The sequence below is a fragment of the Lampris incognitus genome, chromosome 19 (assembly GCF_029633865.1).
Source record: "Lampris incognitus isolate fLamInc1 chromosome 19, fLamInc1.hap2, whole genome shotgun sequence".
In the NCBI taxonomy this organism is placed as follows: domain Eukaryota; kingdom Metazoa; phylum Chordata; class Actinopteri; order Lampriformes; family Lampridae; genus Lampris; species Lampris incognitus.
Genome location: NC_079229.1, coordinates 39,549,057 through 39,563,159, shown reverse-complemented (window position 1 = coordinate 39,563,159; position 14,103 = coordinate 39,549,057). Strand labels below are relative to the sequence as shown.

General features: G+C 50.0%; 1 protein-coding gene across 2 annotated transcripts in view; it reads right to left on the bottom strand.

The window, feature by feature from the left end:
* The window catches only part of ppp4r1 (protein phosphatase 4, regulatory subunit 1), a 62,575-nt gene that overhangs the window by 8,937 nt on the left and 39,535 nt on the right, over positions 1 to 14,103 (bottom strand). For both annotated transcript variants that reach the window (XM_056299670.1, XM_056299671.1), the window contains 3 exons: positions 13,077 to 13,174; positions 849 to 912; positions 490 to 590 (listed from right to left, as the gene is read on the bottom strand). In XM_056299670.1, the coding sequence (XP_056155645.1) occupies positions 490 to 590; positions 849 to 912; positions 13,077 to 13,174 (263 nt within the window). The remainder of the gene's footprint in view (positions 1 to 489; positions 591 to 848; positions 913 to 13,076; positions 13,175 to 14,103) is intronic.

The following is a 14,103-nucleotide window of genomic DNA, read 5'->3' as shown; positions in this document are numbered from 1 at the left end:
GAACGTTCTGGAGTGGCCAAGTCAAAGTCCGGACCTCAACCCCATTGAAAGTCTGTAGCACAGACTGAAAATCGCAGTCCAGAGGTGTCATCCCACCAACCTTCAAGACCTGTACAAGTTCTGCCAAGAAAAATTGGCAAAAATTACTCCAGAAATATGTGCAAAGTTTGTACATACTTACCCCAAAAAGGTACTCTACAAAGTACTGATATGTGGGGGGTGAATACTTATGCAAGCACTATATTTTAGTTTTTAATTTATTAACATAAAGTCAGTGAAACATACCTTATTTTGGCTTTGGGAACATGCTGTTAGAGCTTATGGGTTCACAACAATAATATTGTTCAGGAGCACAAGTGTGAGTATCTTTTATAATGGAGAAATTAGTGTTGACTGCCAAGGGGGGTGAGTACTTATGCAAGGCACTGTATAATACTGTAGTGTTGTTGAGGGACTATAACAGAACATGTGATCCGTGTGTGTACTCACTCTGCCAGCTCTGATCTGAACCTCCAGTTCCTGCTGTTGTCTGTAACCAGGAAGTCCTGCAGCTGGTGGAGATATTTCCTCCTAACATCACAACCCAGGAGCTGAGAGGAGATGACCACAGTTAGGAAGGAAGGAAGGAAGGTAGAAAGGTAGAAAAGGAGAAGAGAAAGGTTGTATAGATGGACAGATATTACCCTCTTGAGAGGAAAAGTCTTCCCACAGCTTGTAACAGACAAACAGCTTAACAGACCAGTTGAGGTGGAGATACAGACATCACAGTGAACACTTACATGCTGTCATGACATGGTAACTTCAGCAGTCTGGACTGCTGGCGTTTTAAATTGTGTGTGTGTGTTTACCCTGAAGAAGTCATAAAGATGTTTCAGGATTCCAATCCTCACTTCATCCAGATCCTTCAAAAAGCTGAAAACACACATGCACACACACACACACACACACACACACACACACACGCACACGCACACACATGCACACATGCACACACACACACACACACACGCATGGTGATGGTGTGTGTGTCAGTACAAGGTAAGTTAGTCGGGGTGTCTCAGCCCTTCTCACGGAGAAGGTTGTCACTTCATTGTGTTGACGGAGAGTCTAGCTGTGCTGTCAGTGTTTTCCAGAGACAGTATTGATAACTAACATATAATCAGTATTGATAACATAATCAGTATTGAAGCATAATCAGTATTGATAACTAACATATAATCAGTACTGATAAGTAACATATCAGTATTGATAACTAACATATAATCAGTATTGATAACATATAATCAGTACTGATAACACATAATCAGTATTAATAACTAACATATAATCAGTACTACTACTACTTTCGGCTGCTCCCGTTAGGGGGCGCCACAGCAGATCATCCATTTCCTTTTCTTCCTGTCCTCTGCACCTTCCTCTGTCACACCAGCCACCTGCATGTCCTCCCTCACCACACCCATAAACCTCCTCTTTGGCCTTCCTCTTCTCCTCTTCCCTGGCAGCTCCATATTCAGCATCCTTCTCCCAGTATACCCAGCATCTCTCCTCCACACATGTCCAAACCATCTCAGTCTTGTCTCTCTTGCTTTGTCTCCAAACCGTCCAACCTGAGCTGTCCCTCTAATATACTCCTTCCTAATCCTGTCCTTCTTCATCACTCCCAATGACAATCTTATCATCTTCATCTCTGCCACCTCCAGCTCCACCTCCTGTCTTTTCATCAGTGCCACTGTCTCCAAACCATATAACATAGCTGGTCTCACCACCATCTGGTAAACCTTCCCTTAACTCTTGCTGGTACCCTTCTGTCACACATCACTCCTGACTCTCTTCTCCACCCACTCCACCCTGCCTGTACTCTCTTCTTCACCTCTCTTCTGCACTCCCCGTTACTTTGGACAGTTGACCCCAAGTATTTAAACTCATACACGTTCATCACCTCCACTGCTTGCATCCTCACCATTCCACTGTCCTCCCTCTCATTCACGCATAGGTATTCCGTCTTGCTCCTACTGACTTTCATTTCTCTTCTCTCCAGTGCATACCTCCACCTCTCCAGGCTCTCCTCAACCTGCACCCTACTCTCACTACAGATAACAATGTCATCCACGAACATCATCGTCCACGGAGACTCCTGCCTGATCTCCTCCATCAACCTGTCCATCACCACTGCAAACAAGAAAGGGCTCAGAGCCGATCCTTGATGTAATCCCACCTCCACCTTGAACCCATCTGTCATTCCAACCACACACCTCATCACTATCACACTTCCCTCATACATATCCTGCACCACTCCTACATCCTTCTCTGCAACTCCCGACTTCCTCATACAATACCACACCTCCTCTCTCGGCACCCTGTCATATGCTTTCTCTAAATCTACAAAGACACAATGTAACTCCTTCTGGCCTTCTCTATACTTCTCAATATACTTCTCTAATATATAATCAGTACTGATAACATATAATCAGTATTGATAACTAACATATAATCAGTACTGATAACATATAATCAGTATTGATAACTAACATATAATCAGTACTGATAACATATAATCAGTACTGAACCATATCAGGGGAACATTACTAGCAGACTTCTGACAGAAAGAGAAAGAAGAGTGGTGGGTTAGAGGAACTACAGGTTCGAAGCAGTTTTGTTTTTTTTTGTGGCTATTTCTCCCCTATTGTACTTAGCCAATTACCCCACTCTTCCAAGCTGTCCCGGTCGCTGCTCCACCCCCTCTGCTATTTCTCCCAGCCCCCCCCCCCGAACAGGCGCCCCGACTGACCAGAGGAGGCGCTAGTAGTGCAGCGACCAGGACACATTCCTGCATCCAGCTTCCCACCCGCAGACATGGCCAATTGTGTCTGTAGGGACGCCCGACCAAGCTGGAGGTAACATGGGGATTCGAACCACCGATCCCCGTATTGGTGTTGGTAGACAACGGAATAGACCGCCACGCTACCTGGACGCCCCAGATTCAAAGTAGTTTTAAAAAGTACAGCAGTTATAACGTCTACACATGTTAAAATGGCAGGCAGGGTCTTTGATGTAAAAAATAAAACCAAGATAAATCACGTCAGAACTTTTTCCACCTCTAATGTGAAACTGCAACCTATAAAAATAAAGTGGGGGAAAAAGCAAACATTTTAGGAAAAAATACACAACTTACAATAAGCTAGTTGAAGAACCTTTTGATTTTATTACAGCACTCTTACAGCCGGAGTCTATCAGCTCGGCATGTCTTGACTTGGCGATATGCTCCCACTCTTCCTTGCAACAATGTTGTAGATCCGTCAGAAAGCCAGGGCGTCTCCTGTGCACAGCCCTCTTCAGGTCACCCCAGATTGTCAGTTTGATCAGGGCTCTGGCTGGGCCATTTCTAAACGTGATCTTCTTTTGGTGAAGCCATTCCTTGGTTGATGTGGTGTGTGCTGTTGGTCATTGTTGTTCTGACATGTGAAGTTCCTCTGCATCGTCAGCTTTCTAGCAGACGCCTTAAGGTTTTGCACCAAAATCAACTGGTATTTGGAGCTACTCATGATCCCTCCACCTTGACTAAAGCCCCAGTTCAAGCAGAAGAAAAGCAGCTCCAAAGCCTGATGCTGCCACCGCCATGCTGCATTGTGGGTATGGTGTTCGTTTGGTGATGTTCTGTGTTGTTTCTGCACCAAACATACCTTCCGGAATTATGGCCAAAAAGTTCAATTAACAATATTTCTGAAATTTGCACAGCAGCAGGGGTAAAGACTACAGACCCTGACACCATCGATAACCAGCTTAAACAACTTTCTATTACCCTTTATAGTTCAGAACCGCCCAGCGACGCGTCACGTTTTCCCTTTAGACGGTTTGACCATCCCAAAAATTGCCCTTGAGGACCAAGCACAGATAGACAGAGAGATATCAACAGAGGGAGTGATACAAGCACAGATAGACAGAGAGATATCAACAGAGGATGTGATACAAGCACAGATAGACAGAGAGATATCAACAGAGGGAGTGATACAAGCACAGATAGACAGAGAGATATCAACAGAGGGAGTGATACAAGCACAGATAGACAGAGAGATATCAACAGAGAATGTGATACAAGCACAGATAGACAGAGAGATATCAACAGAGGGAGTGATACAAGCACAGATAGACAGAGAGATATCAACAGAGGAAGTGATACAAGCACAGATAGACAGAGAGGTATCAACAGAGGAAGTGATACAAGCACAGATAGACAGAGAGATATCAACAGAGGAAGTGATACAAGCACAGATAGACAGAGAGATATCAACAGAGGAAGTGATACAAGCACAGATAGACAGAGAGATATCAACAGAGGAAGTGATACAAGCACAGATAGACAGCGATATCAACAGAGGAAGTGATACAAGCACAGATGGACAGAGAGATATCAACAGAGGGAGTGATACAAGCACAGATAGACAGAGAGATATCAACAGAGAGAGTGATACAAGCACAGATAGACAGAGAGATATCAACAGAGGAAGTGATACAAGCACATATAGACAGACAGATATCAACAGAGGAAGTGATACAAGCACAGATAGACAGAGAGATATCAACAGAGGAAGTGATACAAGCACAGATAGACAGAGAGATATCAACAGAGGAAGTGATACAAGCACAGATAGACAGACAGATATCAACAGAGGAAGTGATACAAGCACAGACAGAGAGATATCAAGAGGAAGTGATACAAGCACAGATAGACAGACAGATATCAACAGAGGAAGTGATACAAGCAGAGATAGACAGAGAGATATCAACAGAGGAAGTGATACAAGCACAGATAGACAGAGAGATATCAACAGAGAGAGTGATACAAGCACAGATAGACAGAGAGATATCAACAGAGGAAGTGATACAAGCACAGATAGACAGACAGATATCAACAGAGGAAGTGATACAAGCACAGATAGACAGAGAGATATCAACAGAGAGAGTGATACAAGCACAGATAGACAGACAGATATCAACAGAGGAAGTGATACAAGCACAGATAGACAGAGAGATATCAACAGAGGAAGTGATACAAGCACAGATAGACAGAGAGAGATCAACAGAGGAAGTGATACAAGCACAGATAGACAGAGAGATATCAACAGAGGAAGTCAAACAAGCACAGATAGACAGACAGATATCAACAGAGGAAGTGATACAAGCACAGATAGACAGAGAGATATCAACAGAGGAAGTGATACAAGCACAGATAGACAGAGAGATATCAACAGAGGAAGTGATACAAGCACAGATAGACAGACAGATATCAACAGAGGATGTGATACAAGCAGAGATAGACGGAGATATCAACAGAGGAAGTGATACAAGCACAGACAGAGAGATATCAAGAGGAAGTGATACAAGCAAAGATAGACAGACAGATATCAACAGAGGAAGTGATACAAGCACAGATAGACAGAGAGATATCAACAGAGGAAGTGATACAAGCACAGACAGAGAGATATCAAGAGGAAGTGGTACAAGCACAGATAGACAGAGAGATATCAACAGAGGAAGTGATACAAGCACAGATGGACAGAGATATCAACAGAGAGAGTGATACAAGCACAGATAGACAGATATCAACAGAGGAAGTGATACAAGCACAGATAGACAGAGAGATATCAACAGAGGAAGTGATACAAGCACAGATAGACAGAGAGATATCAACAGAGGAAGTGATACAAGCACAAATAGACAGAGAGATATCAACAGAGGAAGTGATACAAGCACAGATAGACAGAGAGATATCAACAGAGGAAGTGATACAAGCAAAGATAGACAGACAGATATCAACAGAGGAAGTGATACAAGCAAAGATAGACAGAGAGATATCAACAGAGGAAGTGATACAAGCACAGATAGACAGACAGATATCAACAGAGGAAGTGATACAAGCACAGACAGAGAGATATCAAAAAGGAAGTGGTACAAGCACAGATAGACAGACAGATATCAACAGAGGAAGTGATACAAGCAGAGATAGACAGAGAGATATCAAGAGGAAGTGATACAAGCAAAGATAGACAGAGAGATATCAACAGAGGAAGTGATACAAGCACAGATAGACAGAGAGATATCAACAGAGGGAGTGATACAAGCACAGATAGACAGACAGATATCAACAGAGGAAGTGATACAAGCACAGATAGACAGAGAGATATCAACAGAGGAAGTGATACAAGCACAGATAGACAGAGAGATATCAACAGAGGAAGTGATACAAGCACAGATAGACAGAGAGATATCGACAGAGGAAGTGATACAAGCACAGATAGACAGACAGATATCAACAGAGGAAGTGATACAAGCACAGACAGAGAGATGTCAAGAGGAAGTGATACAAGCACAGATAGACAGACAGATATCAACAGAGGAAGTGATACAAGCACAGATAGACAGAGAGATAACCACAGAGGAAGTGATACAAGCACAGACAGACAGAGAGATATCAACAGAGGAAGTGATACAAGCACAGATAGACAGATATCAACAGAGGAAGTGATACAAGCACAGACACACAGAGAGATATCAACAGAGGAAGTGATACAAGCACAGACAGACAGATATAAACAGAGGAAGTGATACAAGCACAGACAAACAGAGAGATATCAACAGAGGGAGTGATACAAGCACAGATAGACAGAGAGATATCAACAGAGGGAGTGATACAAGCACAGACAGACAGATATGAACAGAGGAAGTGATACAAGCACAGACAAACAGAGAGATATCAACAGAGGAAGTGATACAAGCAGATGTTCTGCTGTGGCGACCCTTAACGGGAGAACCTGAAAGAAGAGGTGTTGTTCTTGGTGATGTCACTTTTGTGCCATATCTTCTCCCCCTGTTGATGGTGGTCTTCCCTGTGTTCCATGGTATATCTGATTCCTACCCCCTTCCTGATCCATACCTTTCAACAACGACATCCCATCCATGCTCTGTGAGCTCCATGTGGACCATAGCTTTTGCAGTTAGATGCAACTAAGATGTCAGGAACATCCTACAGGAACACCAGAACTGTATTTGGGGTTCATCACAGTCACTTCAGCTGATGGCGGGTGTATACTGACTACTATTTAACTTGAGTTTTGATGTGACTGGTTAATTCTGAACACAGCCACACCTCTAATTATAAATGGATGTGAAAACTTGTGTAACCGGTTTTGTATTTATTTTTTCCCTAAAATGTTTGTTTTTCATTTTTTTATAGGTTGCAATAATAAAAAAAAAGAGTAGAAAAAGTTCTGACATAATTTTCTTTTTTTTCTTTTCCCCCTTTTTCTCCCCAATTGCTCTTGGCCAATTACCCGACTCTTCCAAGCCGTCCCGGTCTCTGCTCCACCCCCTCTGCTGATCCGGGGAGGGCTGCAGACCAACATGTCTCCTCCCATTGCGACAACCACAGGGGAACTTAGCACCTGACCCAACAACGAAACAGAGACCGTCGGCAAGTTGAGCCCGCTGTGGGCATTTATTCAAAACACACAAGGAAAAACGCTCCACAGGAGTCCTGCTCCTCGTCCGAGCCGGCTGGCTCCCGTCTTCCTTGGCTCCTACGCTGGGCAACCAACACAACTATAGCTTTCTCTCTCGCCCCCTGGCGGCTGTCTATAGCTTTCTCTCTCGCCCCCTGGTGGCTGTCTCTGGCTCCCTTTTATCCTTGGGCTCCTCATCAGCCTCTGATTGGGGCCAGGTGTGTTGCTCAGTCTCCCTCTCGTTGAGGGGGGAAGTGGGTAGAGGTGTGTTTCTGGGCTGTGCTGGGTCGCTGGCCATGGTGCAGAAGCTGGGCTGACACCAGGGTTGTCACAACTCCCCCTCCCTAGAAGGAAGCCAGGGTCCCCACGGATGGCCCAGAGGTAGGCATCGCGGCGGGACAGGGCGTCAGCGTTGGCGTTCTCCCGTCCCGGGCGGTGCACCACTCGGAAACTGTAATCCTGCAACATAAGGAACCATCATGTTACCCGCTCGTTCGTGTCCTTGGCGGCGGCCATCCACCGGAGCAGAGCGTGGTCCGTGACGAGGTCGAAGCGTCTCCCCAGGAGGTAGTAGCGGAGCTTCTCCACTGCCCACTTGATGGCCAATGCCTCCTTCTCTACGGTGGAGTATGCCCGCTCATGGGGCAGGAACTTGCGGCTTACGTAGGTCACCGGATGCTCCTCTCCATCCTTCACCTGGGAGAGGACTGCTCCCACCCCTATGGCTGAAGCATCAGTTTGGACAACAAAAGGCAGGGCAAAATCAGGGGTAACCAGTACTGAATCAGAGCAGAGGGCTTGCCTGAGCGTGGTGAAGGCCTCCTCCGCTTCTCTGGTCCAGAGAACGCGGTCAGGTAGGTGCTTCTTGGTGAGGTCGTGGAGCGGGCCGGCCAGGGTTGCATACTGGGGGATTAACCTCTGGTAGTACCCCACCAGTCCAAGGAACAACTTCACCTGTTTTTTCATCACAGGGCGGGGCCACTCCCTGATGGCCTCCAGCTTCAGTTCCTGGGGCCACACGTTGCCTCGTCCCACTCGGTAGCCCAGGTACGAGGCTTCCTCAACCCCAAGGCGGCACTTCCGCGAGTTGGCTGTGAGGCCCGCAGCCCTCAGGGCCCCCAGGACAGCTCGCAGGTGGGTCAGGTGACCCCCCAGGTGGCGCTGTGGATCACAATGTCGTCCAGGTAGGCCGCGGCGTAGGCCCAGTGAGGACCCAGGACCCGGTCCATCATCCGCTGGAAGGTGGCGGGGCCCCATGTACCCCGAACGGGAGTACGGTGTATTGGTACAGCCCGGTTGGGGTCGCAAACGCCATCTTCTCCCTTGCAGCCGGCGTCAGGGGAACCTGCCAATAGCCTTTAGTTAAGTCCAGGGTTGTAATGAAACGGGCTGGCCCTAGCCGCTCAATGAGCTCGTCTACCCGGGGCATGGGATAGGCGTCAAACCTGGATACTGCATTCAGCTGCCTGAAATCATTGCAAAACCTAAAAGTCCCATCTGGCTTAGGTACAAGGACTATGGGGCTAGACCAATGGCTCTGAGACTCCTCTATCACCCCTAACTTCAGCATCTTTTCTACCTCCTCCTGAATGGCTGTCCGCCTCGCCTCTGGGACCCGGTACGGCCTCACCCGAACGGTCACCCCTGGCTCGGTGTGGATGTCGTGAGTCGTCACTGTAGTTCGCCCAGGCAGCTCTGAGAAGACGTCCTGGTGCTGCAGGACCACTTCACGGAGATCCTGCTGCTGGCTGGGCCCCAACATGGCTCCCATTGGAACCTCGGGGGGGGGGGGGGAGTGGGTTAGAAACACTGGACCGGCCTGTGGGACAGGGTGAGAGTGCCACTTTTTAAGCAGATTGATATGGTAGAGCTGGGTAGGTTTCCTTCTCCCCGGCTGTCTTACCACATAGTTCACCTTCCCCACCTGCTCAACCACCTCGTAAGGCCCCTGCCACTTGGCCAGGAACTTACATTGAGATGAGGGGATTAGGACCAGTACCTTCTCACCTGGCTGGAAGGTACGTACCTGGGCCCCTCTGTCGTACACCCGGGCCTGGGCTTGCTGGGCCTGTACCAGGTGCGTCCGCACCACCGGCCAGATCTGGGCCAGCCTCTTCTTCATCCCCTCCACGTGTTCGATGATGGAGTGGTGGGGGGAGGGACGGCTCTCCCAGACTTCCTTGGCTAGGTCGAGCAGCCACCTCGGTCTCCTCCCATACAGCAGCTCGAACAGGGAGAACCCAGTGGAGGCCTGGGGTACCTCCCGGATGGTGAAGAGCACATGTGGCAGGAGCTGGTCCCAATTCTTCCCATCAAGGTCGATTACCTTCTTCAACATGCTCTTGAGGGTCTTGTTAAATCTCTCCACCAGCCCGTCTGTCTGGGGGTGGTACACAGACGTCCTCAGCTGCTTCACCTGTAAGAGACTCAGGAGATCCTTTAAGACCCTGGACATAAAGCAGGAGCCCTGGTCTGTTAAGATTTCCCTGGCAATCCCCACCCGGCTAAACAGCAGCATCAGCTCCCTGGCTACAGACTTGGAAGAGGCGGCACGCAGTGGCACAGCTTCAGGATTCCGAGTGGCATAGTCCACCATCACCAGTAGATATCTGTGGCCTCTGCTGGTCTTGGGGAGAGGCCCCACTATGTCCATAGCCAGTCTCTCAAATGGGGTTTCGGTTATCGGCAATGGGACTAGGGGGTTGCGCACGGTAGGCCTGGGTGCATTTTTCTGACACTCGGGGCATTCTCTACAATAATCACAGACTTCCTTCTTCAACCCAGGCCAATAAAACCTTGCCTCAATTCTCTCCCGGGTCTTCTCCATTCCTAGGTGCGCCCCTAATAGGTGGGTGTGGGCCATGTACAGTACTTTGGTTACATATGGCCGGGGTACGACCAGCTGCTCTACCACATCCCCATTGCTTTTCACTACTCTATACAGTAGATGGCGCCGAGTGGCGAAGTGAGGATAAACAAGGGGACTCACCGGATCTAGGGGCTTCCCATCGTGGACTCGCACCTGCGCCCAGGCATTCCTCAGGACCTGTGCCGTTGCGAATCGCCCTTCTCGGGCGGCTCCATCCCCAGCAGCAAATGGGAAGTCTGACAGCGTGGTGAGGGGGGAGCTGTCCGGGTCCAGGCCTGTCTGCTGAGCTGGGGCTGGCGAGGCCACGGCGGTGTCAGGGCTGTCCATGGCGGGCGGTGGGCGGGCCTGCTCACTGGCGGTTGCAGTCTCCTGTGTCTCCAGGGAGGCCTGTTGCTCACGCTGAGCCACGTCATCCTCTCCTCCAGGCCCTTCATCAGTCGAGTGTGTGGGGGACCTCAGAGCTGCGCACGCAACGGGACGATGGTCCCTGCGCCTCCGGGTGGCGCGTGGCCGGCCTCGGCCTCTGTCGCAGCATTCACCCCAGTACTTCTCCAGCAGGGGGCAGTCTCGGCCCAGGAGGAGGGGACCCGGCAGCTCTGGGACCACCCCAGCCTGTACCGCATACGTACCCTTTGGGGTCTGGATCACGATGTGATGAGTTGGGTAGCTGCGGACGTCGCCATGTATGCAGGTCACTTCCACCATCTTCCCTGGGGGGCCATCGACGAGGTTGGGTCGGACCAGGGACAGGTGACTGCCCGTGTCGAGAAGAGCCCACGTATCCTGACACCCCACTTTTACTGGTAGGTGGGGCGCTTCAGACCCCTCGGAGGTCAGGCAGTCGGAGAATAAACAGCGTCCAGCTGAAGGGGGTTCTGGGGCACTGGCAGTGGGCATGGAGGCTTCGCCTCCACCGGGGCACTGGCGAGCTAGGTGTCCCTTCTGTCCACATGAATAGCAGTGCCAGTCCTTTTGGGGTGATGGTGCTCAGGTTCCTTTCTGGGCGGTGGTGGGCGGGGCTGGCATGCCTCGCTCCCCACCCCTCGCCTGTCTCTCGGGCCGCGCCTCCCTAGGGCAAGTGCTTTGGGCGGCCGCACCCTTCATCTGCTGGGCTACCTGGTATGCTTACAGCACTTGAGCTAGTTCATCAATTGAAGTTGGGGATTTCTGGATGGCCCACCTTTGGGCCTCCGGTGGCAGGGAGCATACACATTTATCAAGTACGACCCTGTCAACCACGGCCGGGCCATCCCCCTCTGTCAACCAATTACGTGTTAGCCTTCGCAATTGAGCCAACTGGCTGCACACCGGCTCGGTGCCATTATATTCCCACGAAAAAATCCGTTGGGCCCTAGTAGCCAAATTGTGTCCATGAATATTCAGAATCTCTTTCTTAACAGTTTTATAGTTGGCTGCACTTACAGTGTCCAAGTCCTGGTATGCCCGCTGTGTATCTCCCGTCAGGAACGGGGCGACGATATTTGCCCATTGCGCCTCGGGCCAGCCCTCTCGCGTTGCCACCCGCTCGAAGACCTCCAGGTACGCCGTCACGTCGTCCTCCAGTGTTTGTTTGGTGAGACGGCTACCTGGTGTCCCTCCGGGCAGCGCCGTGGTGTGTCAGGCGCCCAGCTGCGCCACCATCGTCTGGAGAGTGGCCATGCCCTCAGCCCGCTTGGTTTGGGCTTGGATCAGCAACTGCATTGCTGCCTCCATGTTTCGGCTGTTCACGGTCTGCTTCACTGAATCAGGTGTTCTGGTAGTGGGTTCACTCTGCCCGCATCCTCCACCAACTGTGACAACCACGGGGGAACTTAGCACCCGACCCAACAACGAAACAGAGACTGTCGGCAAGTTGAGCCCGCTGTGGGCATTTATTCAGAACACACAAGGAAAAACGCTCCACAGGAGTCCTGTTCCTCGTCCGAGCCGGCTGGCTCCCGTCTTCCTTGGCTCCTACGCTGGGCAACCAACACAACTATAGCTTTCTCTCTCGCCCCCTGGCGGCTGTCTATAGCTTTCTCTCTCGCCCCCTGGCGGCTGTCTCTGGCTCCCTATTATCCTTGGGCTCCTCATCAGCCTCTGATTGGGGCCAGGTGTGTCGCTGAGTCTCCCTCTCGTTGAGGGGGGAAGTGGGTACAGGTGTGTTTCTGGGCTGTGCTGGGTCGCTGACCATGGTGCAGAAGCTGGGCTGACACCGGGGTTGTCACACCATACATGTGGATTCACCAGCCGCTTCTTTTCACCTGACAGTGAGGAGTTTCACCAGAGGGACGTAGTGCATGGGAGGATCACGCTATTCCCCCCAGTTCCCCCTCCCCCCTGAACAGGTGCCTCGACTGACCAGAGGAGGCGCTAGTGCAGCCACCAGGACACATACCCACATCCGGCTTCCCACCCACAGACACGGCCAACCAAGGGATCAAGGGACGCCCAACCAAGCTGGAGGTAACACGGGGATTCGAACCGATGATCCCCATGTTGGTAGGCAACAGAATAGACCGCCACACTACCCAGACACCTATTAAAAGTTACTTTGACAAAAGTGAAACACAACCTGAGTCACTATGAAAGGTAGCTTGCTAAGCTACTTACCTGTCTTCATTCAATAGCCCTCTGCTGAACTGTCCCTCTGTTATCATGAACTAGTTAATAACTGACAGCATGTAGGACTCTGTGGTCACAGCCAATCCAACCAGCATGATCCAGCCTACCTGTTGAAGATTGGCAGCAGGTCCTCTGAAATTAGCTCCTCCCCCAGGATCAGAGCCAACTCATGGAGGGAGAAGGCCAGAGTCCTCCGAACCTTCCACTAAACACACACACACACACACACACACAAACACACACACACACACACACACACACACACACACACACACACACACACACACACACACACACACACACACACACACACACACACACACACACACACACACACACACATTAGCTTGAGTTAATAGATGAGTGGGGTGTGGCTTCATCTCGGCTGCAAGTGGACACAGAAGGGCTTCAGAGGCTCCAGCACAGCCGAATACTGGCCCATACGACGTGCTGACCAGACACATTAAAGTTGTGAATATTTCTGTAAATAAAATCCTGTATTTAGGCTCTAAGGACAGGATGTTGTGTTGCTGTTAAGCCCACTGAGGCAAATTTGTAATTTGTGAAATTGGGCTATACAAATAAAATTGATTTGATTTGATTATTTCGCTAAACCTGTGTCCGTCCTCGATACCAGACCCATCCTCGTGGCAACAGACTTGCTGCAGTGGTGGCCTGTATGGGTTAGTGTATGGAGCAGCAAGGCTCTCTACTGGGGTGAACCCTCCACCAAATCGTCGACCTCCAGGAGGGCCAGGCCCATATGCAGCACCAGCAGACACAAGCCCTGCAGGAGCTGGCTGCTCAGCAGGTATAAGATCGGCTCTCCTGAAGGAGCTTCTGCGCTCCCCTTCAGCTGCCCACAGGGGTGATCTGGCCACCTCATCAGCCCCAGATTAACCTCTCCAAGATGACATCTGCTGACAACCCTGAGGCATTTTTTGACATCTTCAGAAGCACAGTGTCGGCATGTGGGTGGCTGGAGGAGGAATGAATTGTGTGCCATGCTCCTCTTGCTCACCGGGAAGGCACAAGCCACCACACACAGCCTACTGGCATCCTCCTAGTGGGACTACGACTTGATCAGGCGAGCCATCCTGGACCAGGTGGGGGTCAAGCCAGAAGGACATTGGC